The 22,504-nt window shown below is 49.7% G+C and overlaps 1 protein-coding gene across 2 annotated transcripts in view; it reads right to left on the reverse strand.

Annotated features, from left to right (window-relative positions):
• Positions 1-22,504, reverse strand: part of LOC104359722 (cadherin-23) — a 167,077-nt gene that overhangs the window by 116,825 nt on the left and 27,748 nt on the right. For both annotated transcript variants that reach the window (XM_042793017.1, XM_032992378.2), the window contains exon 4: positions 2,700-2,894. In XM_042793017.1, coding sequence (XP_042648951.1) covers positions 2,700-2,894 — 195 coding nt within the window. The remainder of the gene's footprint in view (positions 1-2,699; positions 2,895-22,504) is intronic.

Here is a 22,504-nt window from a genome sequence, read left to right on the forward strand (position 1 = left end):
ACAGCTTGGGCTCCGTCGGCTGGAACACGACAAAGCCCACCAGCTCCCTCACTTTTTTTTTGTGGGCTGCGTTGCAGTTGCAGCTTTAATTCTTTTCTGTATTCGCTGCTCTGATCTTTGGCAGGGGGTTTCGTAGGATGCCTCAGCTCTAACACAGAAGGCAGACTGAAAACCTGAGCTGCGCGATACGTCTTTGCAGTAGCAACCTCCTTTCTACCAGGCTAATGGTTTTGGCTCCGATAAACTGCAAAGCTCTCCCTCCCAACTTGCATGTGGAACTGGCAGGATCGGGGTAACCAGGAGCTGCCTTTCGGTGTGAGCCAAGCTGCTGCCACAGCTGCAGGGAGGTGGGGAGCCATCCTCCCTGCCCTGCGGAGCAGGTCACGAGCACGGAGCCATCTTACAGTGAGCAGCAGCTGCCCTTGAACATTTCAATGCTCTGAGCAGGAGCATCACCTCCCTCACACCCCATCAGGATGGAGAAGCAAGAGCTTTCCCAGAGCAAGACCCTTCTCCAGCAGCCAACCCAACAGCGGTGTGCGCTGCCACCAGCTTGTCCTGGCAGTGGCCCGCTGCCACCGTTCCTCTTGCTGAAGCCACGTCCCGTGGGTGCTCAAAAGTGACCCCCAGTGCCCACAGCCCTTTGCTGGAAGGGCAGGAGCAAAGCAGATAACACACAAAGGGAAGGAAATCAATCTCTCCTTACCCCCTAATCAACCACCGTGGTGAAAGGCGACCATTAGAGGTTACCGCACACTTCTGCAAAATGGCTCTGAACAGTGGCAAGGACTGATTGCCAGAAGATTAATGTTAATTTAAACCGTATTCAACAACACAGCTTGTACATTATCCTCTTAACCTGCAGGCCTCAGCGTTTATGGCCTGGATGGATGCTTATTTCTGACTTGCACTCTCTGCTGTTAGCATTATTAGGTTGAAGTCTTTCGTTTCTTCAGATAATGTTTTTTATCCCTCCTCTTCACCTCTTAAATTTTGGTTAAAGTATTACAGATAGCACTGAAAAAGCAAGCACATTTCATGTTTCCTCACCTACCATCTCTCATGTTGCCCTTTCCAGTCTCTTTCCACCCTTGCTGCCTACATCCCTGGGATCAAATGGCTCCTGCCTTGAACAGAGGCTCCAAGGCTCTTCTTGCAGCCCCCCTGTGGCCACCCTGAATTCATCATCACCCCAGTTCCCATTCCAGACCACGCAAACTCTTCATCAGGCAGGCGAGAGACTGCATCTGCCCTTCCAGATCCTGCTACACTGGTGCAACTCTCATCCTCTTTCTCGGGCTGAGCTTTGCCCCGGGGTTTCTCATTGACTTTCTGCTAAAAATTACCAGCGTCCTGCAACTGAGCTGAGGAGATATTCCCACAGCTGCAATCAAGGCTGGTTCAGAGAGTTAATATTTAAGTCTTTGAACACCCTGAACTGAAAATCACTAGAAGCCAGGAGTGTATTATGTAGCAAGTACCAGTTATGCCCCCATTTTATCTTCGCTGGTAACTGCGCCTGGGATATGGGGCTAGAGGGAGCTGGATGGACCAAGGTGGCATCCTTGTGTCCTTGGGGAAAGGAGGTTCAGACATGGGAAAGGCAGGCATGTTTCCATCAGGGCTTGTGGTTTTGGTCCCATGTTTTGTAAGCCACTAGGCAGTTCGATAACATGCCCTGCGAAAGCATGTTGGTGACAGAGACCGATAACAGAGAAGGCCTCTTATCACTGGCGTATTTAAAATAAGGTGAGGTATGTTTCAGAAGAAATAAACTTCTAGGGAAAATTCCGCAGCCTTGAACACAGGGGGATGGGGCTGAAAGGTTGAGCTGTTTGCCTGTGGCCCTGTAGCCTGCGAATGCCCAGCCACCGCGGCCGGGGAAAGCAAGACAGCCCTGTGCAGCCCTCCACGTCCTCCTGACATTTGTGGTTCTGCATCAAGGCAACGGTCTTGATTAAATCACATGCTTCAAGAGTTCTAGTCAGCTGCCCGGAGGGGTTGGGAATGGTTTCCCCCTCACTCTCCTGAATGCAGAATTGGTCAAACGTGTTGTAGGGCTGAGTCTCACCTTCCTCTGTTATGTCTGAGATGGGAGAAGAGCCATCATTCAGAGCACCCGCTTGGGTGGTGCTCCTCATTCACATGCTCCCTTTTGAGCTCTCACTAGGACTTGACACCAGGAAAGAAGTTTCCCATCCAGGTGGGGCATAAATTTCCCATGGTGGCCACCTGGATGTACATCTCCCAGAGGCCCCCTCCCAGTACAGTGGTATTTGACTATAATTAGGACCTTGGTTTCTCCTCTGTCCACCAAAATTTTCACACTTGATGTCTGAACTCAGATTTTGCTGAGTGAGGCTCAAGGGACTTAATACAGGTGAATCCACTTGTCCTGAGCCATGACGTACAAGGAACGAGACTGGAGGATTTAATGGTCTGTATGCCCTGTACTGGCTTTCTTCACCAAGGGCCTTTATGCAGAAGCCCCTGGCATGTGTGCGATGCGGTTGGAGAGGTGCAGCTGTGCTTCAAAATTTGAACCACATCACTATAATACTTTTCTAAGTGGAAAATGCCGGATGCGTCCGGGAAGATGCCAGATCAGGGCAATAAAATAAGCAAGCAGCAGCTCCTTCCCCATTGCAGTCCCTCCAGAAAACACCTCCTCCCCTGCAGCAGGCCAGGACAAGACTCACCGTCGCGTTGACCTGGAGCTGGTACGCCTGAGTCACTTCATAGTCCAGCTCCTGTATCACCGTCACGATGCCACGGCCACTGTCGATGGCAAAGAAATCGGAAGGAGGCTGGAAGGAGTAAAGCACGCTGCCTCCTGCCCCCAGGTCCGGATCCGTGGCATTCACTATGAAAATCGGTGTGCCCACTGGTGTGTTCTGGAAATAAAAAAAACAAACCAAAACAAAACAAAAAACAGTATCTCAGTAAAAATGTGCATCGGCCTATTTTCCCATCAAATGCACATCAGCAATTTCTTTTGCCCACCAGAAGGAATATCTAGAATCCCAAGAACTTCAGTCCTATATTTTCAAGACATTTATAAGTTATACAGCTGTTTTCTTTATTACAGTATTGCAGCAGCTATAATAGTTGTTACACACTTATAATAATAGTTATACAGCTGTGGTCAAGATGGCACTCTATCACAAACCCTTATTTTCCCAGACATCACAACTTTCCAGAAAAATTACTCTCTTTACTGAAAGTTGTTTTCTGCCCAAAGGCACTTTTATTTCCAGCGCTGATTCCCTCTTGTTTTCACCATAAGGCATTAAATATAAGAGAGCCTCGAAAAAAACACAGGCATTAAATGCAACACAGAACTTTACGTAAAATTCAAAGTTATAGTTTCCACAGCAACTATAACCTGGCCCGATTAAAGCAGGCATTAACAGTTAAATCATCATAAATCTGGAACTAATCTACATGCATAAAACATGCAGCTGAGTGCACAAAATCAGCAATGGCAAATGCAGTTTGGCACTTCTTATTGTTTAACTTCACAGCAGGGAGAACAATTATCCATTTTTGGTGGAACAGCTGCATGTTCCTATGCAAATCTTAAATGCATATTCTTGTCTCTCTAAAGGCAGAAGCACAGACTGCGAGCAAAAAGGCTTTGCTGGGGACCCAGACTGCAGGTATGCACAGATCGCGGCCGCTGAGGCAAGTTTGTATGTTTGTAACACGTTCACAGCCACGTTAAGGGCTGGCAAAGAGCTCAGACTTGAAAGGGAGACAGCAAAGGTCAGAAGTGAGATGTGACAGCGTCTGGTTATGGCCAGTTGGGATAAGACGGATTATTTCTGCAAACCTCTTCCCAAGCCTCTGCGTTTTATTGTTAACTTCATTCGTATTAAATTATTCGTCCTCAGCTCATAGAAAAGCATCATGAAGTGCTGAGAAGGTGGAAAGGAGACTTGAGGAGAGGCAGAGCTTAGAAGATGGGGCACTGCTTCCAAGTGGATGGAGCTCCTCCTGCAAATCCTTGGCCAAAGCTGAGCAACACACTGAGCCATTTCCAGGTTTTTTGGGAACCTCAAAGCTTGCAGTGAACCACAGTCAGGGCTTCACCCAGCCCACCACCTCCACTAAAAAGCATAAGAAACCAGGGCTCCGTGCTTGGAGATCTGATTTACCCCATTTAATATCGGGTGCTGGCACCAGAAAAGAACCAGAACATCTGAATTTCCCCCAGCGAGGCTCAGGCCAGCGGGGACTTGCCTTCAAGGCGAGTGGCACAATTTGCTGCGAGCTTGCTCTGGCAGAGCGGGGAAGCCAGGGCACATCCCATAACTCACATTCGGAAGCCCGAGCTCTGGACATTCACCCACATGTGTCCCTCATGCCTCCCTGCCCCTGCATCCAGCCATAAGGCATTGCAGGGGTTGCTCCGACATCTAAGCTTGCCTCGGGCTCCAGCAGAACTCCACTCTCCTTACTTCAGTGCCACTTCTGCCGAGGCATGAGAGGTTGCAATTCCCACCTAGATTTTTCATTTGCTTTCTTTTTTTTTCCCCGCCTCTAAATCAAGCTGCTAAAGAAAGCCTCGCAGGGCATGGCCTGAGGAATATTTTTTTTAAAGCGCCTTCAAGTTTCTTTGTGATCAGCAATCATAAAAGCATAAAAGATATAGCTAGAAGGGACCTCAAAAGAGAAACCTGTCCCCTTGCTACACCTAAATCATTCCCATCCTTAAAGCCTTCTCGTGATAGAGATACCACATCCTCCCCAGGCTATTTGACCCAGCAGTTTGCTACCCTTTGCCTTACAACTGCTTGTTTTCTGGCACGCTTAACCCAAATCTGCGCTGATGCCTCGTAAGCCCTCGACTTCGTGCCATGCACACAGCACGTTAATCCTGGCTTGTGCATTTAGACTGCTCAGGAACCAGGACTCTGTCAGCCCGGGAGGCACGTTGGGGTGGAGAAGCCCTCCAAGGGGAGCTGTGGTGGGTGTTTGCGTTCCAAGCACTCCCAAGACACCTTCTCAGACAGAGACTAGAGCATCTCCTGGCCCCTCTTTGGGCTCCCTGCCTCCCCCAAGCCGTCAGCAGCGGGGAGCAGCCCCAGAGCATCCCACAGCCCTCCCCTTGCTCCTGCCAGGGCATGGCTTCGTCCGCCGCGGTCCACATGCTCCAACAACTGCCTTCTCAAATTCCTCCCCCAGAGCCACCAGGATATCAATATCAGGACAAAGAGCATTACAAATTAACCATTATTAGGGGGAGGAGAGGAAAGGCAGCGAAAGAGTAGATGCAGGGTTGCACCGATGAGGTCTGGGGTATATTGTCCCCAGGAACAGTAATATTCATAAGGATAAATCTGGACTTGATGAATATGTTTCCGCTTCTTTTTAAGTGCCCCTAGCCACTCCTTTTAACATGCAAATCCGCCCTGGTCACCCGTGATTATGGGGCTGTGTGGAGGCCGGCTGTGACAGAGGAGAGCTTGATTTCCCCGGCATTGTATTTCATACAATAGCCCAAAAGCAGGCTTTGAAGAGAGTTCATCTCCTTGTCCTGCCAAAGGAGAAGCTGCCTGGAGGGACACGGAGGTCACCAGCTTTGACACTGTCAGCTCCAGCCCCTGCAGATACCGCCTGAGCTCTGACTTGGCGATTACCATATTTTTATCCTTATTTTACAGCTTTGCTGACCAAGTCCCTTTATCGGCCAGGATAGCAAAAGCCACACAAGCAGGATATCGGCTCTGGACAAAGATCTGGCTGGCCCTGGGAAAAGGTCACGGGCATCTACACCAAAGCATCCAAGGGGCTGAGAGGGGACCCCAGGGCAGGACCTCAGAGGGGGGCAGCGGGTACCTGCAAGTGTGATGGTGGGTGCACAAGCAAATCACGGCACGGGTGAATTTAGGAGGGGAGCAGAAGGGTTCCCAGGCAATAGGAGGAGCATTAAAGGAGCTTGAAGCAGAACAGCATGGCTGCAGCGGAAGAAATCTCCAATACTGCCCAAAGCACCCAGGTCAGAGGGGAAATTTCACTACCAAATTCATGCCTTTATTTCCAACAGCACACAAGTCAAAGGATACAGACCTACCCAGTGCTCTTGGCAATGCATGTTTTTATCCCCAGCTCAAATTCAAACAAAAAACCCACCCCAAGCCTCTGGCAAAGCAAAACCAGCTGTGGGATGCGGACATCCCAGATCAACAGTCCTCCAGGAAAAGAGGCCTCATTTTTAACGTTCATGCCCAGGCAAGACACAGTCAGGACTCAGAGGAATTTCAGACCGTCTGCCTTAAAAAACACAAGTATGTCTTTAAAATCCTCTTGCCATTTTTGGGTCAAACAGGCTCAAGATATTCCTCAGCGGGAGGCTGACGTCTTTATTTCTCAAAAGATGCGGCCCATCATCTAAACAATGGAGCAAAACATCTGTATAAACAGAATTGGCTGGGGCTTGTGTTTGATGGTAAATAACAGGCAGAGGGCACATCCCAGGGAGATGCGATTGGTAAGTCCTGCACCAGGCCAGCTCAAGACGGACCGTGTTTCTACATTTTCAGCATTTGGCCCATTTACAGGACTCCTTCTGCATGTCCCTCGTGGCTGTTCTTCCTGAGCAAAGATTAATTGTGGTTATGTTTAACTCACTGACAGGCAAAAATAGCAAATTCTATCTTTTCTGTCCAGAAAAAAAAAAAAAAAAAAAAAATGCCGACAGCCGACGAGCCTACAGGTGCTTGAGGCAAACAGGTGAGTTTTCTACACGAGTCGCCAAATTTTGTCATTTTTAAAGCTTTCGGCTCTCTCCAGCAGCCAGCGATGAAGCTTCACTCACTACAGAAAAAAGAACTGGTGACAAAACTGCGTGGTATCATTAAATCTTTGTTACGATACCAGCAGATGTGAGATAAAAATAAACACGTAGACAGATGCCTCCTGCCGAGGAGGAGGTGGGCAAATGGGAGCGGGACCTGCTCCTGACCTGTCTCCAGCATCCCATCCTTCATTCGACAGCTCAGCAAGAGGGGGTCCAGCACCCAGGTCCCCCCCCCAAGCAGCCCGAGGAGTTAAAGGGCTCCAGTGAGCCAGATGCAACACCTCTGGGCTGGGGATGCCGGGGTGCAAGGTAGCAAGGCCATCCCTCATTTTGCAATAAACGAATAAGAGAGGATCAAAGTGGTATAAAAATCTTAGAGGAAGAAGCTCTGGGGGTCCTGTTTGCTGGAAAGAAATACTGATTGGTAACGGCGTGTTACACATGGCTACCCAAAGCACCAAGACCACCAAACGAAAAGCAGTGAGGTAGGAGACTGCTCCATTTCAATGTATCAACAATAACAAGGATAGCCTTTGATTAAAGTAAGGAATGAATGACTGTAAAATCCCTGTCCAAGCACAAAAGGACATTGCTGCATGAGGCGGAGACAAAGGAGAGATCAAGACTTTACCTCTCTCACACCAACACAGCAGTATGATGGGGTAATGTGTGTGGCTCAAGTGACCAGAAAGAAGTATTTCCACCCGAAAGCTCTCCTGGGTAAGGACCAAGCATAGCCCACCACAGCAATCACCTCCCCTGGCCTGGGCTGTCACCTCCTGTGCAACCCTCCAGCACGAGCAACCAGACGCAGACGTGTCCTGTGTTAACCCTGGCATGTTGAGAGCCGGGACACCAACGCCTGACGCAATATTCTCTGCAAAAGGGCAGCTAATGCTGAAGGAAAGGTTATCAGAAAAGGGTCTTTTTAAAACATTTACACCTCACTCTGTAGCCACACCCATAGTCCTTAATATCTTATTATGAATCCTGCTATAAAATGCATCAGTGGTAAAATTTCTGATGGATGCTGCTGCAATGCAAGGCGGCAATACAAGGCGGATTGCAACCTGGAGGACATGCAGCCTCTGGAAGCACGATGTGCCCTACCAGGCAGATTACACGGCCACAGCTGGACACGAGGGGAACTGGGCAGGACTCCCTAAAAATGTCAGAACTCAATCTCCTCTTGTTTGCCACCAAACGTTCCCCGAGGGCTGCAGAGCTGGCTTTACTGGGGTGACGGCTGGATTTGGAGAAGAACTGGGGACCAAAGCAGTGGCAGGACCACGCCAGCCCAATGACAACAGGAGTTGGGCTGGGTGAGGAGCTCTGTCCTGGGTTGAGTGAATGGTGGAGTTTTTTGGTGGCAGGGGAGGGGGCTATCGGGGCGGCCCCCTGTGAGAAGCTTCTCGAAGCTCCCCCAGCTCCAAGCCAGCTCCACTTCTGTTTGGGAAATTGAGCCCATCAGCTGCACCTCTGCGATAACGTATTTAAGAAGGGACGTGGTGACGGGCAGTGGGACTGGTGAGGAGGAGTTGGGGCAGCTGCATGAACACCAAGGTCAGTGGAGGAACGGAGGAAGAAAGGAGGAGGGAGGTGTGCCGGAGCAGGGACCCCCCTGTATCCTGTGGGGAGATGGCAGGGCGGCCCCCCCTGCCACCCATGAAGATCTACGGTGGAGCAGACATTGATTTATGGCCTGTGGCTCCTGCGCAGATGATCAAGGTTCTGTGCCCAAAGAAGGCCGGGGTCTCATGGAAACAGGTAGCCCCGCTGCTGTAATTCAGCACTGGGGGGATTGCAGCATGCGGGGGAGTCCCACGCTGGAGCAGCTCGGGAAGGGCTGCAGCCATGGGAGGGAATCCAGTCAGAGGAAGTTAGTGACCCACGATGGAGCAGTGTGGGGAACGTTGCGGCCCGTGGGAGGAACTCAAGTCAGAGAAAGTTTGTGGAGGACTGTCTCCTGTGAGAGGGGGACCACGATGGAGCAGGGGGGAACAAGTTCCGGACACTCCCCTCACCGAAGATGAAGGAAGTGGCAGCGCTGACTGCACCCCCCATTCCCTGCCCCTGTGCCACTGGGGGAGGAGGTAGAGATATCGGGAGCAGAGCTGAGCCCGGGGAGAAGGGAGGGGTGGGGGGAAGGTGTTCTCAAGATGTGGCAATGCTTCTCACTGTCTGTTTTAGTTTAGGCTGAAACAGAGTTAATATTCCTTTTCAGGGACTAGATGAGTGCTGTGTTTTGGATCTAGCTTTGGGTTTGGTATGAGAAGAATGCTGATAGCACACTGATGTTTTCAGCTGCTACTGAGACTTCAAGGACTCTCCGACTCTCCATGTCCTGCCCATGTGCCAGGGCACAGGGAGCAGGGAGGGAGCACGGCCACAGCACCTGACCCAAACTGGCCAGTGAAATATTCCATATCGTGGAACGTCATGCTCACTATATAAAGGAGGGGTGGTTGGGAAGGAGCTCTCGCTTCCGCGATTGCGATTGTGGGATCTTGGTACCTCGGAGTCGCTGGCCGGGAACAGGCTGGATATTGGTTAGCGGATGGTGAGCAATTACAGTGTACATTGCCTGTTTATATATTTCTTTTTGTTTTCCCCCCATCATCATTATTGTTCTCATTTTATTGCCATTATTAAACTGTTCTTATCTCAGCCTGCGAGTCTCCCTTCACCCCTCTAATCCCCTCCCCCATTCCCAGGTGGGGAGGGGGAAGGGAGGGTAATTAGCTGCGGTGGTTGGTTGCCGATCAGGCCCAAACCACAACAGTTTTTTTGGCACCCAAGGTGCAGCCGTGGGAGAGAATCCAGTCGGAGGAAGTTAGTGACCCATGACGGAGCAGTGTGGGGAACGCTGTGGCCCATGGGAGGAATTCAAGTCGGAGAAAGTTTGTGGAGGACTGTCTCCTGTGAGAGGGGGACCACGATGGAGCAGGAGGAACAAGTTCTGGACACTCCCCTCACTGAAGATGAAGGAAGTGGCAGTGCTGACTGCACCCCCCATTCCCTGCCCCTGCGCCACTGGGGGAGGAGGCAGAGATATCGGGAGCAGAGCTGAGCCCGGGGAGAAGGGAGGGGTGGGGGGAAGGTGTTCTCAAGATGTGGCAATGCTTCTCACTGTCCTACTCTGTTATGTGTTGTTAGTGACTGTAATAAATATATGTTCTTTTTTTCTTCCCCTAATGAGTCTGCCTTTTGCTCGTGATCATAAAAGGGGGATTTTCCCCCATCCCAGTCCTATCTCGAACCCCAAGCCTGGCTCTCTGTCCCTTCTCATTGCCGGAGGGGAAGGGAGAGAGAGCTGCTGCACTGTGGTTGGCTGCCAACCAGGCCTAAACCACAACACTGTCCTACTCTGTTACGTGTTGTTAGTGTCTGTAATAAATGTATGTTCTTTTTTTTCTTCCCCTAACGAGTCTGCCTTTTGCTCGTGACCATAAAGGGGAATTTTCTCCCCATCCCAGTCCTATCTCGGACCCCAAGCCTGGCTCTCTGTCCCTTCTCATTGCCAGAGGGGATGGGAGAGAGAGCTGCTTCATTGTAGCTGGCTGCCAACCAGGCCCAAACCACAACAAGCTCCCAAGGGAAAAAAACCTCTCAAATCAAGGAAAATTTTAGGGTGGGCAATTTTTAAGGCATAAGTAAAACTATGTGGCTCAGCTCTTCTTTCACACGGGGCTAAAATGAAAAGGCTGTTTGCAGAAAAGCCAGCATCCATGCCGTTTCACCAGGCCCACGGCGCCTGCTCCCAGAGCATATAAAACCCTCTGGCTGTCAGACAGCCGCTTGCCCTGCTAACGGAGCAGATTTGCACGGTGCCTTTGAGAGCTTTCCACCATAGCAAACCCATTTCACGGGCCACAGGCCGCCAACACCTCGAACGTGCCTTGATCCATCAGTCTCGTCCAACTGGCCTGACACCAGGTACCCTGAAGGCAAAGGGCTGAGAAGGGGAAGATGTGGTGCTGACTTTTTTTACAGCAGGGTCAGCGTCACGTAGAAGTAAAGGTGGGAGATGAATTGGAAGAGATTTGGGAGTCAGTTTCAGAGATACACCCTTCCCTTAAATGCATCCAGTTGTCCAACCTCTAGACAGGCTGGGCACTAGGAATGTTAATTTGGGTTGATTTGGGGGGATGATTCCTCCAAGCCTGCTCCCCATCTCCAACGCCTGGCCACGTAGAGGACCTCCCAGGGCAAAGTCACCCAGCAGTGCCCCAGCAGAAGCGATTAGGATGCAGATGCGCGCATGCTGTACCAATGCAAATAATGTGGAAAAACGGCAGGCAATCTGGCCGAACAGCTGTCTGAAGGTCGATGAGAGGAGGCAACGCAAACGGACTAGGGGGGCACACGGCAACGGGCAGGAGGGCTTGAGCAGCAGGAAGCCTACCGATCTGCCCGCGCTGCGATCTTCACATCGGCATTGAAACAGTTTCACCAGCCCTATTTCGGGTCCTGCTTTTTTTCCCCCATCCCTGCATCAAGGCAGGAGCTGACCGCTCCCATCAGGAGATGCTTCGCTGCTTCGCGCTCCTGCTATATCTCAGGTCAACCTATTACTCTTAAATAATTCCCTGCTGCTGGTGCTGGCAGCTCTTTTCTCCCTCCCTGCCTCTTGCCACAGCGCAGCAGGGCAGATGAAAGGAGCTTTGCGCTCTGCTAAAAGCTGGCTCAGACATCCCTCCGCTCAAGTCAAAGGTGCTCCCGTCAACCCCATCTCATCGCAGGGCAGGAAGGAGGGGTCGATGCCTCTTGCTCAGGGCAGGGCATCTCAGGGGTGCTGCGTAACAGAGCTGGCACTGAAGTCAAAGTGCTCTTCTGCTGCAGCTGAAATCCTGGCTCCCTCGTCCCTGTGTTGCCCGGGACAGATTTAAGTGACCTATTCCTGTCCGGGTCTCATGTGCTGTGGGAGATAACTTCAAAAGCAGAGCCAGAATGAGTGCCAGCCCCTCTTCCAGACTCTGCTGAGGAAAAATCAGTCCTAAGTTTTGGTTTCCCTCCCCAGACTCCATCTCAGAAGCGGCCTGACTGCCAGGCTGGGTCCCTTACTCATGTGCCAGCTCTAAATGCTCGCATGGATGTGCGCAGACTTCCAATTCCTGTATTCTTTATTACGCTTTTAATTACATTTATTAATTGCATTACTGCTAGTGTGAGCCAAGCAATTTCCAATTTCAAAGTTTGATTTTAAAACCTGATAATTTCCTTTTTTAAATTTTTTTTTTTTGTTGAAATCCACCCCACCTTTCAATCAGCTCTCGTTAATATGTATCTCTTGTTGCTATCTCTATTAAGTGACCTCCCTCATTATTGGGTGACACTGGCAAACGGCCACCGCAGAGCTATAATTCAATTGAGGGGCTTTTGAAAACACCATAAACACAGCTGGAATAGATGCATTGTAGGAGCTGGAGACTGAATTAGCGGCTGGATAACCACACAAGGAGCGGAGAGCGCTTACTCACGACAGACACGGCCCGGCCCAACGCCGAAGAAAGGGACATCGCAACCACCAAGCCCACGGGGGAATTCGCCACGCTGGCAGGACAACAGCGTTCAGCAGGCAGAGGGCAAGCCGCCACAAAGGGGAGGGGATGCTCTGGTATCCCGCAGGATAAAACTGCTCATTTTTTTTCCAGCCCAGAGCTGCCCCGTTTCCCACCAAAGGTGACTGTCCTTGCCAGCATGGGGCTCGGATGGCTGGTTTATGGCACGGTGTCCCCCGAGCTGGGCACAGGGCAGCTCCGCCACCTCTCCTCATGGTCCCCATCACTTCTGCAGCGCAGGTCTTGAGGGGCAAGCCCAGGAGAGGCAAGAGAGGGCAGACGGGAGAAGAAGGAAATGCTAATAAAGAAACCCACAATATTCCTCCTCTTATAACTTCCCAACTGGCCCTGGCCACTGGCCCTTCCAGGCAGTGATACAATAAGTGGGACCTGTCACCCCCCTGCTCTCTGGTCCCAGGAGCAGCAGAGGGGCTGCACAGCTCAAGAGCTCGTCCAGAATGGAGTTATATTCAAAAGAGAAAGCAAGGAGAGGAAAAGCACTATACTGCAGAGCTTTAATTTGCAGCCTCAGGGGTTTCTAGGGCCTGCCCTAGACCACAGCAAGCCCAAGGCTTGGGCTTGCACAGGGGCTGCACCATGACCTCCATCCTCAGCTGAACAAGCAGAGCCAGGGGATTGCTCCTCTTTTCCCTGCCTCCAAGCCTGCCCTTCATCTCGGTGTTCAGTCTCTCCTCTTCCCCAGCCAGCCCTGCCCCAGCACAACCACCCGCTGCGCATGCCAAAAAATAGGCAGAAAGTAGCCAGGTAGGTGAAGCACCAGGAGAAACAAAGCAAAGAAAAGAAAGCAAACTCCACACCGGCTTTCAAGAAGCCACCCTGCCTGTGCTGTTACAGGTTATTTAAGCAGACAGCCAGCTTTGTCTGTCAAAGCTAATTTCCCTCAACAGCCCCTATTTCGAGGTAACTCAAGCTATTACACTGTGCCCTGAGTTTGTGTTTGCTGCCCCAGATCTCTGGAGACCACAGGCGGCTTCTCGCAGCTCCACGAGAAGTAATGAAGAGAAGCAAGGCTAATGCCAGTGGCCTTACACATTCTGTGCAGGGAAATCTTGGCGGGAACCTTTCCAGCAACGAAAAAGCCACTGACACAGCTATGAACATACAGCTACAGGAGCATGAAGTCATCAGCACAGAAGCACGGACTGAGAGATCAGAAAAACTCAGGTGGAGCTGATCAGTCCATCTCTGGAAAAGAGGTGGGGAGAGCTCTGGCAGGGACAAAGCAGTCTACCTTTACATTTTCAGCTTCCTCCAGTGAGACACATCTCGGTCAGCGGGTCTGAGAACTCCTGCCAAAGAGCGTTGAAGGTGATGGCCACGGTGCTCACTGGACCGTTCCTGATGGTTTTCAGCAGCCCTGCAAACACTGAGGAGCGGCAGCGGAGCGAGCAGAGCAACCGACGCGCTGCCAGGATTCCTTCAATGGAAATTACTTCAGATCTCTCAACTACATCAACTCCCCGGGAAACAAAGAAACCCTCAGCACAGCTCCTGGCTAATAGGGGAATTAAAGGGAAGTAGAAGCATTAACACCTCTCACAAGACTGACAGACTATAGACTCTGCTCTATTCTCTCGTCTTTCTACCAGACAACAGTCTTGGTCAAAAACAGCGACAGATTCAAAGTCACACACATCATCTTTTCTAAGCCATACAACTTGGTGCTCTGTGAGATTAACACCAAATAATTCAAAATCAACACAGTCAGCTAGCACGTAGCCCTCAAAATACAACTGTAAACAAGGAATATTATTAGGCAAGCGTATTTTTAATGGATTCCTGCTGGGAAGCTGCAGGTCTTTGACCATTACTTGACATTTTTACCAATCATCTGGAAGAGTGAAAGCACAGAGATTGGGAGATGGGTAAACAAAGGGCGCAGACTGTCGACATAGAGCAAATTGCTGGTGACTGGTTTGAACCAATACACACATTTTTATGTGTAAGTGCTGAGTCTTATATCTGAACCAAAAATACATCCTGCCTAGGACTGGGGATCGCCCTGTAAAACAGATTGTTACCTACTGCCCTGGGAGGGGACAGAAGAAAAGAGCAGTGAAACAACCACCACCTTCACTAACTCAGTGCCCACAGCTGAATCCTGTTGAAGAAGCCCCTTTTCTCTCCCATTTCTGCCCATTATCCATCTCCAGCCTCCGACGAGTCGGGCAGGGAGGCAGCCTGTGCTGCCCTCCTGGGCTGCTATTATGTCAAGTCCTGATTTCGGAGACAGCAGATGGGAACCCAAGATGGTCTAAACAAGACGTTTGAAAGTCAGAGGCAAATGCCAAGAATGTGAAAACCTGTCAGTCAGGGAGCTCCTGGCTTCGACGGCACTGCTTTGCTCCTGCTGGTGTGATTTTTCTGCTGGAAGAGGGCATTCGGAGCAAGGGCACGCACCGCAGATGGCCCGGCACCCCTTCGGCTGTAATCTTGCTGGAGATGGTGGGCATGGACCGGGTGGATCCAGGTGGCCACAGTCAAGGTCTCCACTCCTGTCTTAGCTCTCAGCACTGGCAGAGGAGGCTTTTGTCCAGGGAAGCAAAAGCAGCCCTGACCTGCAGCAGCCAGTGAGATTTTCCACTATCCTTCCCCTCATTATTAAAATCCAGTAGAAAAGTCAAATCACCAGTGTGATTTACTGCTGCCAGCCAACACACATTGTGGGGTGAGAGAAGTCCCTTTGTTGATTTCCGCTCGGGGGCGATGCCATAAACTGGACAGATCCTACTTTTTATATTACATTTTATGTGCACTTGCAACCAATTTTCACTCTCTAAACCCAGGGAGAGGTCAAGAAGGTGGGTTACGTTAATGCACCAGCCTTTAAGCTGGGGACAAAGGATGCCTGGAAGCAGCACACAGATGTCTGTGCCAGAGCTGGGGAGGACGGGAGTGGTGTGGGCTGCCATGCCCGAGCCCAGGTAGTAACAAGGGTTACTTTTAGCAGCAGCCTGTCCCCGTCGATTTGTCTGGGTAACGTTTGCTGCAAGAGGCACAAACCAGCACCCCCGTGGCAGCCCATTGGGTGATGCTCTGGATGGCAAATGACTTCCATTAAGGCAGAGCATTAATACAATGCATTACAAATGAAACCCTAATGACAGGGCACTGGCAGTATTGCTTCTACTTGATATTAATTGGGTGACACTTTCTTTTAATGGTACATTAATTAATGCGGAATATCAACGGAAGTCCACGACACCCGCATTAATACAAATGAATTCATTATCATTGGTGTTATTACAAGAAATGACAAATAAATCTGTAACAGTGGGGCCCTTCAAATAATAGCCACGAATCATTAGGTATTGCATTCATTTATACAGCATACTGCAAGTATATACATGCAATCTGTGGACGCTTATCTATTCACACGTTCCTCTCCATGCCAGCCCGGTGTGTGTTCCTCCCTGGCTCTTGAGCTGTCCTGAGCCACCTTGGAGGAAGACTCAGTGGCCAGCCCAGCTGGACAAGGAGAAACTGGGACTTGATTTCACATCAACTCACGGCCAGGACTTCTCACTGTCTCCTTCTCTTATCCCACACGCACCCAACGACCACCTCAAGTCTTCAAAAGACCCTCTGATCTAGCACATGTATTCCTGTAAAGAGGATCACCTGCCTTTCTTCCATCTCTCGCACTACCATTTTAGCCAGGCAGATAGAAACCTGCCTGCTTTACCACCTTATTTATTTATCTCACTGCTTGTTTATCCCCTGTTCTGGTAGAGAAGCTAAAAGCACCTTTCACAGCACAGAGTGCCTTGCTTCTGACCATAGGTGGAGCAAGTAATTTGTCGTCAGAAAAGTAGGGGAAAAAAAATAAAATCTCTCTTTGAAGTCTGGGATTTGTAAGTCCCAAAGATCCATCAGAAAGAAACTCCTGTGAGAGCCTCTGCAGCAGCCTGAGAGAGGGTATCGCTCTCAACATGAGCAAAAGCAAAATCCATACAGCTGTGCTGATTCAAAAAATATTTCCCTGTCTTCCCACGGATGGCTTTATTACTGGAGGAAGGATCAATAACAGTTCAGCTCAGGTCTCCTCATTGGGCTTTGCTCTCACCAAAACGCTCGTGCTAAAAGAAGCAAACTCCAGCATGAAGTGTTTGTGTTGAGCCCTGTCGTGACATGGTTCCGCTGGAGGGACTCCAGCAATGTGGATACCACTCTCCCATGACAGCTAGCACCCCAATTTGCTGTTTCCCACCACCTCTGCAGTGCTCACAGGCAGAAAGAGCAGCTACAAACCTGGGACAAAGGAACATGTGGGGAATCCTTTTTTTTAAAATACAATATATGAAGACTTACTGACTCGCCCTTGAACTGCTAGATCAGGGAAACCTAGCAAAGGAGCTAGACCAAGCTAATTAAGACATATAATAAAGACAGGAAACCTAGCAACCCAAAGGAGGAAGAAATGAGAAGAAAAACATCAGGTCTCCCAGTTCCTGTGGCACCCCGATGCGACAGTGTAAGGAATGGCATATGTGCCACATGCTCCAAACTCATCTCTGCTAGCATGCATGCTATGAAAGAAGGGTTTATCAACACACACCACTCCAGCTTTACCTGCTTTGACCTGAAAACTCCCTGCTTAGCACTACTCACTGCACCCACCCGCAGAGCAGCTTTGTCTCACTCATTGCACGCTCGATGCCACCTGCCCGTACTGAGGATGAGGCACCCTGAGGACAGAGCCTGCCCTCTACTATGAGCAGAAGATGCTCATCTTACTCTGCATGGCCCTTTTTTTTTTTTTTTTTTTTTTTTCCCCACACCTTATGACAGTAAGGTTTTCCCACCTGGGAAGATAAGAGGCAAAGGAAGGCAGGAAAAATTACACAAGAGCTTGAACATACATGGTAAATAAGCCCCTGGTCCCCCAAAAGGTGCCTGAGCAGGGAGCATCAGGAGCTAACCTGCGTGAAAAGGAGAGGAAAAGGGGCAAGTGGGAGCACAGCAAGGTTTGTAAAGGCAAGCAGCACCAGATGCTGATGTTCAGCTCTGGAACAGTAAAAGAGCATCCTTCAACACTACACACAGACTGAGGACTAATGCTCTGAATTTACTGTGACTATGCTAACCATGCAGACCCACACAGCAGTTATTTGTGAAGTGGGAAGGGAATATTAGCATGAAATGGGTCGATAGTGTCATCAGCCTCTTGAGAACAGGAAGAGAAGCAAGTAATCATTGCCTCTGACTAGAGGTGGGGGAAGTTATAAAGCATCACAGAACTAGTAACTTTACTGAGGCTGTAATTTTATGTCACCAGATTAGAAGTTTTAGGTCCCATCCTGAGGATGGACAGATCTGCTATCAGCACTGCCCTCAGCGAGGCTGAGGGTTTCTGTGCAGGTGATGGGAAAAAGACAGCTCTGAAAAGTGTTTTACCAACGTTCCGTCTTCTTGTTTCACAGTTCTCCAGCTAATTTCTTTGCAGAGGCAAATCTCTGCTACAGGAGCACCCCATGTTAGGGCCTGCACTGTGAGAGTGATGCAGCCAAGCTCCCGGAGTGAGAGGAAGGGATGCAAACCATCGGATGCAGCTGCACAGCCACCCTGCTGATGAGCTTCTGCTCTCCTGGTCAGCAACATGCCTTCTGAGCTGTGATTAGAAAGTAAAGCGCTCGTTTGTGGTAATAAAGCGCTCTGATTCATTCGACTTCTGGGTTGGTTTGTTTCGGTTTTGCTTGGTTTTAATCCAGGCTGGGATCTCGGTGCATCAGCTAGGATGACTGCACTCACATCACGCCGTTTCCTCGTCTATCAGGATTCCTAATGAAAAGGATTTTTCCCAGAGGACTCAGTTCTCTGGCTGCATTGACTGGCACATCTGGGTGAATTAAAGGAGTAATGCTTTGGAATTCCCTTCATTCACTCTAGGCCAAAACCCTTCAGCTCAGAGCAGCATCTGTGTGGTGGGAAATGGGCACAAATCTAGCTTAATCTCCTCAAACTTTTCCTGAGGAATGGGGTTAAGTCTATTCTTTTTACTCAGGTCACTTCAGTTCTCCTCTTCCCTTGGCTCTGCCCTCATTCACAGCTGAGAAAATGGATTATTTGCCCAACTTTGCTTCTTTAGCATAACTGGCTTATAGGTTACAAACTAAAAGAAAATTCACAACAATTACAAATAAATCAGGGTTTGCTCTCTCTTCTTTCACTGCTTCTCACCTTCACTCTCCTCCTTGTCATCACCATTAGAAGCTTATGGCCAATGTCTGGCAGGGACCTATTGCCTGTCAGTCCTAGGTGAGCTTGAGTTTCTAAGCCAAATTAAGTTTTTCTCTCCATCCCCTTCACCCTAGAAAAGCCCCAGGAAAGCAAAGGCAAAAATCCCCAAAGCTAAGATGCATGCTCTGCACCCGAGGCGTACCCAAGCTCTCCTTCAGCTGACTTGAAAATCTGAATGAGGCATATCAGCATGGGCACTGCTCCACCCCAACCTCCGGGCATGACCTTGAAGACCTTCAAGTGACTCATTTTGGCAAAAAGCAGTGCCCAGGGGAGAAGGGCAGGGTGCTCCACTCAGCATGATGCTGTAACACCAGGGATGCCATCAGCCAGCACGGACCCAACTCATCATACCTCTGCTCATACAGCCTGAAGATGGGGATAAGCTACACCATCCCCGCATCGGATGTACTTAGGGAGTAACATTACCACCCCTTGTTCACAAGGCTGAGATGTTACAAACCCTGCCGCTGAAGCACAGCACACTGGTTCACACTCTGACACCTGCTCTCCCGATTTTAAATGAAGGCTGGAGGGGCTGATTTTGAAGAGGTGCCCCAAAGCAAGCAGGCACCGATGCCAGGTTCATACCCTGGAGAAACTGCACACCATGGCTTTACATACCTGTTCCTGGCACCAGGAACAGCTTTGAGCTACTGAAGCCATGAAATCGGCTATTTTTGCCTCTAAATCCCCCAGGAACAACCCGACCAGGAGGTGGAGAGATCTTTCAAGCCTCGGCAATATCTGAGGCTGCGCCGAGGCAGCGGGGACAGAGCGAGGTGCAGGGGGTACAGCAGGAACATCAGCATGGGACACGGTCAGGGCTGGTCACCTCATTGGTTAAGTCACAGCACAATGACAGTTTTCAAAACCTCGGTTTATCAAGCAGACCCACAAAAGCAATCACATTGGACACGGTTTAGACGCATCCTCACGTTAAAAATAACAACTTTTTGATTTTCTCTCTTATTCCTTAAACCTCTCATTCCCAAGAGCAATGAAAAACAGCCAGAAACATCAGGAAGAGCAAAGGCTCTTGCACAGGTTTTCAGAGACTACCCAGACACTTCCCTCCTGGCCTCTCCCTTGCCCCCCACTGCCAGGTGGAAGAGTGAGCACACGTGTCCCCAATGCCAGGGACGAGTGGTGGGGTAAGCCAAGACATTAATTTTTCTTTCATACTAGTCATTTCCAGATTGAAGCTGCATAAAGTCCCACCCAGAGCACTCTGTGTAGCTCTCTTCCATAAAAGACTTTGCTGGGTAGATCTACCGGTGGCAGGGGAAGGGCTGAGCCACGTGGCCATGAGCTCGTTACCCCTTACACATCATTCTTCATAGGAGCCTCCTCCCCTCAACCCTTGCTCATCACACTCTTTGCACTAGCCAGGGTTCACACCTTTGTCAGGGGCACACTGGTACCTCTCCACTTGCAGAAAAGCTTTGTGGATAAACTTTAATACAAGCAAGTAATTATAATACCGAAGCTCGGTAACGCTACATTAAACATCATCCTAAATTGTCAGCACGCTCCATGAGAGCTCCAGAGGCTATCCTTGAAGGCTAACAGCCAAGGGAACATCATGGGCCTTGCATGGAGCCTTGAGATCCCTCTCCTAAAGCCTCCCACCTCCCTCACAAGCTCCTTGGTCCCAGCAGTGTTGCACTCTGCAGTCCTGGGCTGCGTTTGGCATTTTGGGGCTTCCAAACCTCCCCCCGGCCAGCAGAAAGTCTCTGTAAGTACTTGTAAAGCCATCAAGTTCCCCTCCAAATTCTTCCCTCCCTTCGGTTTCGGGTGGGATGGGAGCAAAAGCAAACCGTCCTCCACTCGTGTGTTACAACACAACCTGAGCCAGTTCCCAGCCAAGCAAGACTATTCCGAGCCTCAAATATTCGGGGAGTCCCCAGCGCCACGCTCAGCACCAACAGTCTCTGACTGCACCCCTTTTGGCTGGCAGCTCTCTTGCTGTTACTTCATCAGTTTTTGGGGAAAGGATGATGCTTTTTACTGCACCTCTGTGTACCTGCCTGAGGCTTCGTATCTCCATGTTACGGCAAACAATTTTTCCCTTTAATTTCTAATAGCGTTGCCAAAGGAACCAGCCTTTGCAATATAGCCCAAAGAACTGACTGAGCATACTGTGAAGTCACGTCCGAAGAGGGGTCAAAGAAATCAATCAGTGACACCAATTGTGTCAGAGTGGATTTTAAAAATACCTTAAGTGGTTTTTAAAAATACCTGGTGTTTTGTTATAAAAGTGCTCAGGATTGGGTGGTGTGTTTTTGTTTGGTTTTTTTTTTTTTTTTTTAAAAGGGGCCACTATCTCTAAACAACCCTGGGAACATCACAAGAACCAAGGCAATTGGGTCCTACACCCTTGTCATAGCATCTCCTGCATGGATAATACACCAGTAAAAGGCTTAGAAAGCACCAGCATAGAAAGCACATTTCAGCAAGGGATCTCTGTGTTAAAATACAGAGGGAAAAGGTGGAAAAGGAGACAGAGGGAGAAAACGGAAAGGAGAAAGAAAAAACCTGCATTTTGGCTTCTTTTGTGAAAACACGAGGACAACCCCCTCCTCCCCTCTCTCAGTTCACCATGTCTTTTTTCAGCCAGCAGAGAAGATCCCAGCTCTGCCAGCGTCCTTGCCAGGTCCAAGGAATTAACACAGCTTAAATCTTTGGCATTACCCAGGAGAGGCAGCGGGCAGGAAAAAAAAAAAAAAAATAAAAACCAACAAACCACACAACCCAAAACCCACACAACCCTGCAAAGCCTTCTTTCCTGAAACTGTTCACTTTGAGATGCTGTCTGCAGTCAAGAGCCATTTCCCGACTGCCGACATCCCTCTGGCAGAATCAGATTAAGCCTGATCATCTCGCCTGGGGCTGCGGACGAGGACTGAGAGAGGGCCAGGCTCATTTGCCAGGGCAGGGAAAAACTAACCCTGCAGCACCACAGCCCCTGGAGCGCTCCTGCTATGGCTCTCACTCCCCTTTCTGCACTGATTGCAACAGCTCGTCCTTCTGCTGATTACAGCTGATGGTCCTGGCTGGTTTTTGCCCCTCCAGACCAGACCCTCTATTAACAAGGGTCTGTTTTTTCGCTTTTTCTTTTTTTTTTTTTTTTTTTAAAAAAAGGTTTTGGTTTTTTGAATGCTTTTTCAGTTCAGCTAGCGAGTTTATTTTTTGCTTGGGCTCCTTCCTACCCTGTCTGGATGTGCTGATGGATTTTGGTACTTGCCAGAATTCAGCAAAACCAGGCTCACTGGGTAGTATTAACTTCTAACCCCCGTGTAAAAATAGCTGCAATAAAGCAGAGTGAATAATATAAGCTTCACCTAATGTAACTTTGATTAAAAAGTGCTGCCTTCTTCATCATTCCTGGTGGTAACTCTGGAGAAACGTCCTTCCCAGAGGTCTGGAAAGTCTGCAAGGTCTGGGGAGAGAAGAGCCGATACGACATTTGCACATCCCAGAGCTGCTGCGGAGCCCAAAAGGGAAGGTGGAGGGAACAAAATCAGAGGAAAAGATGACAACAACAGCAACAGAATAAAAGAAATTCCTCCCACCTGCGGGTAGCAGGGCAGTCCACAGACCCTCCCAGCTTTAGCCCGGCTGCAGGACCAAAGCACCAAGGACCACTGCAGAGAAACATTAACCTTTCCCTGGGAAGACCTTCCCCCTCAGATGCAAAAATCTCCATGTATTTAATTATTCTCCTCTTCACTCTTGGTGCCGGCAGACTGTGGCAGGAGCTGTTTTGTTACAGCATGCAGGAGGAGGCAGAAAAGGTTTTAATTTCACGCCTTGCACCAGGCGCTGCAATTTTGGACACTGTTTGTTATCTGACTTCTGGCCCTATCTCTGGTCCCGG

The sequence above is a fragment of the Tyto alba genome, unplaced genomic scaffold, assembly GCF_018691265.1.
Source record: "Tyto alba isolate M040663 unplaced genomic scaffold, T.alba_DEE_v4.0 Super-Scaffold_1, whole genome shotgun sequence".
Lineage (NCBI taxonomy): Eukaryota > Metazoa > Chordata > Aves > Strigiformes > Tytonidae > Tyto > Tyto alba.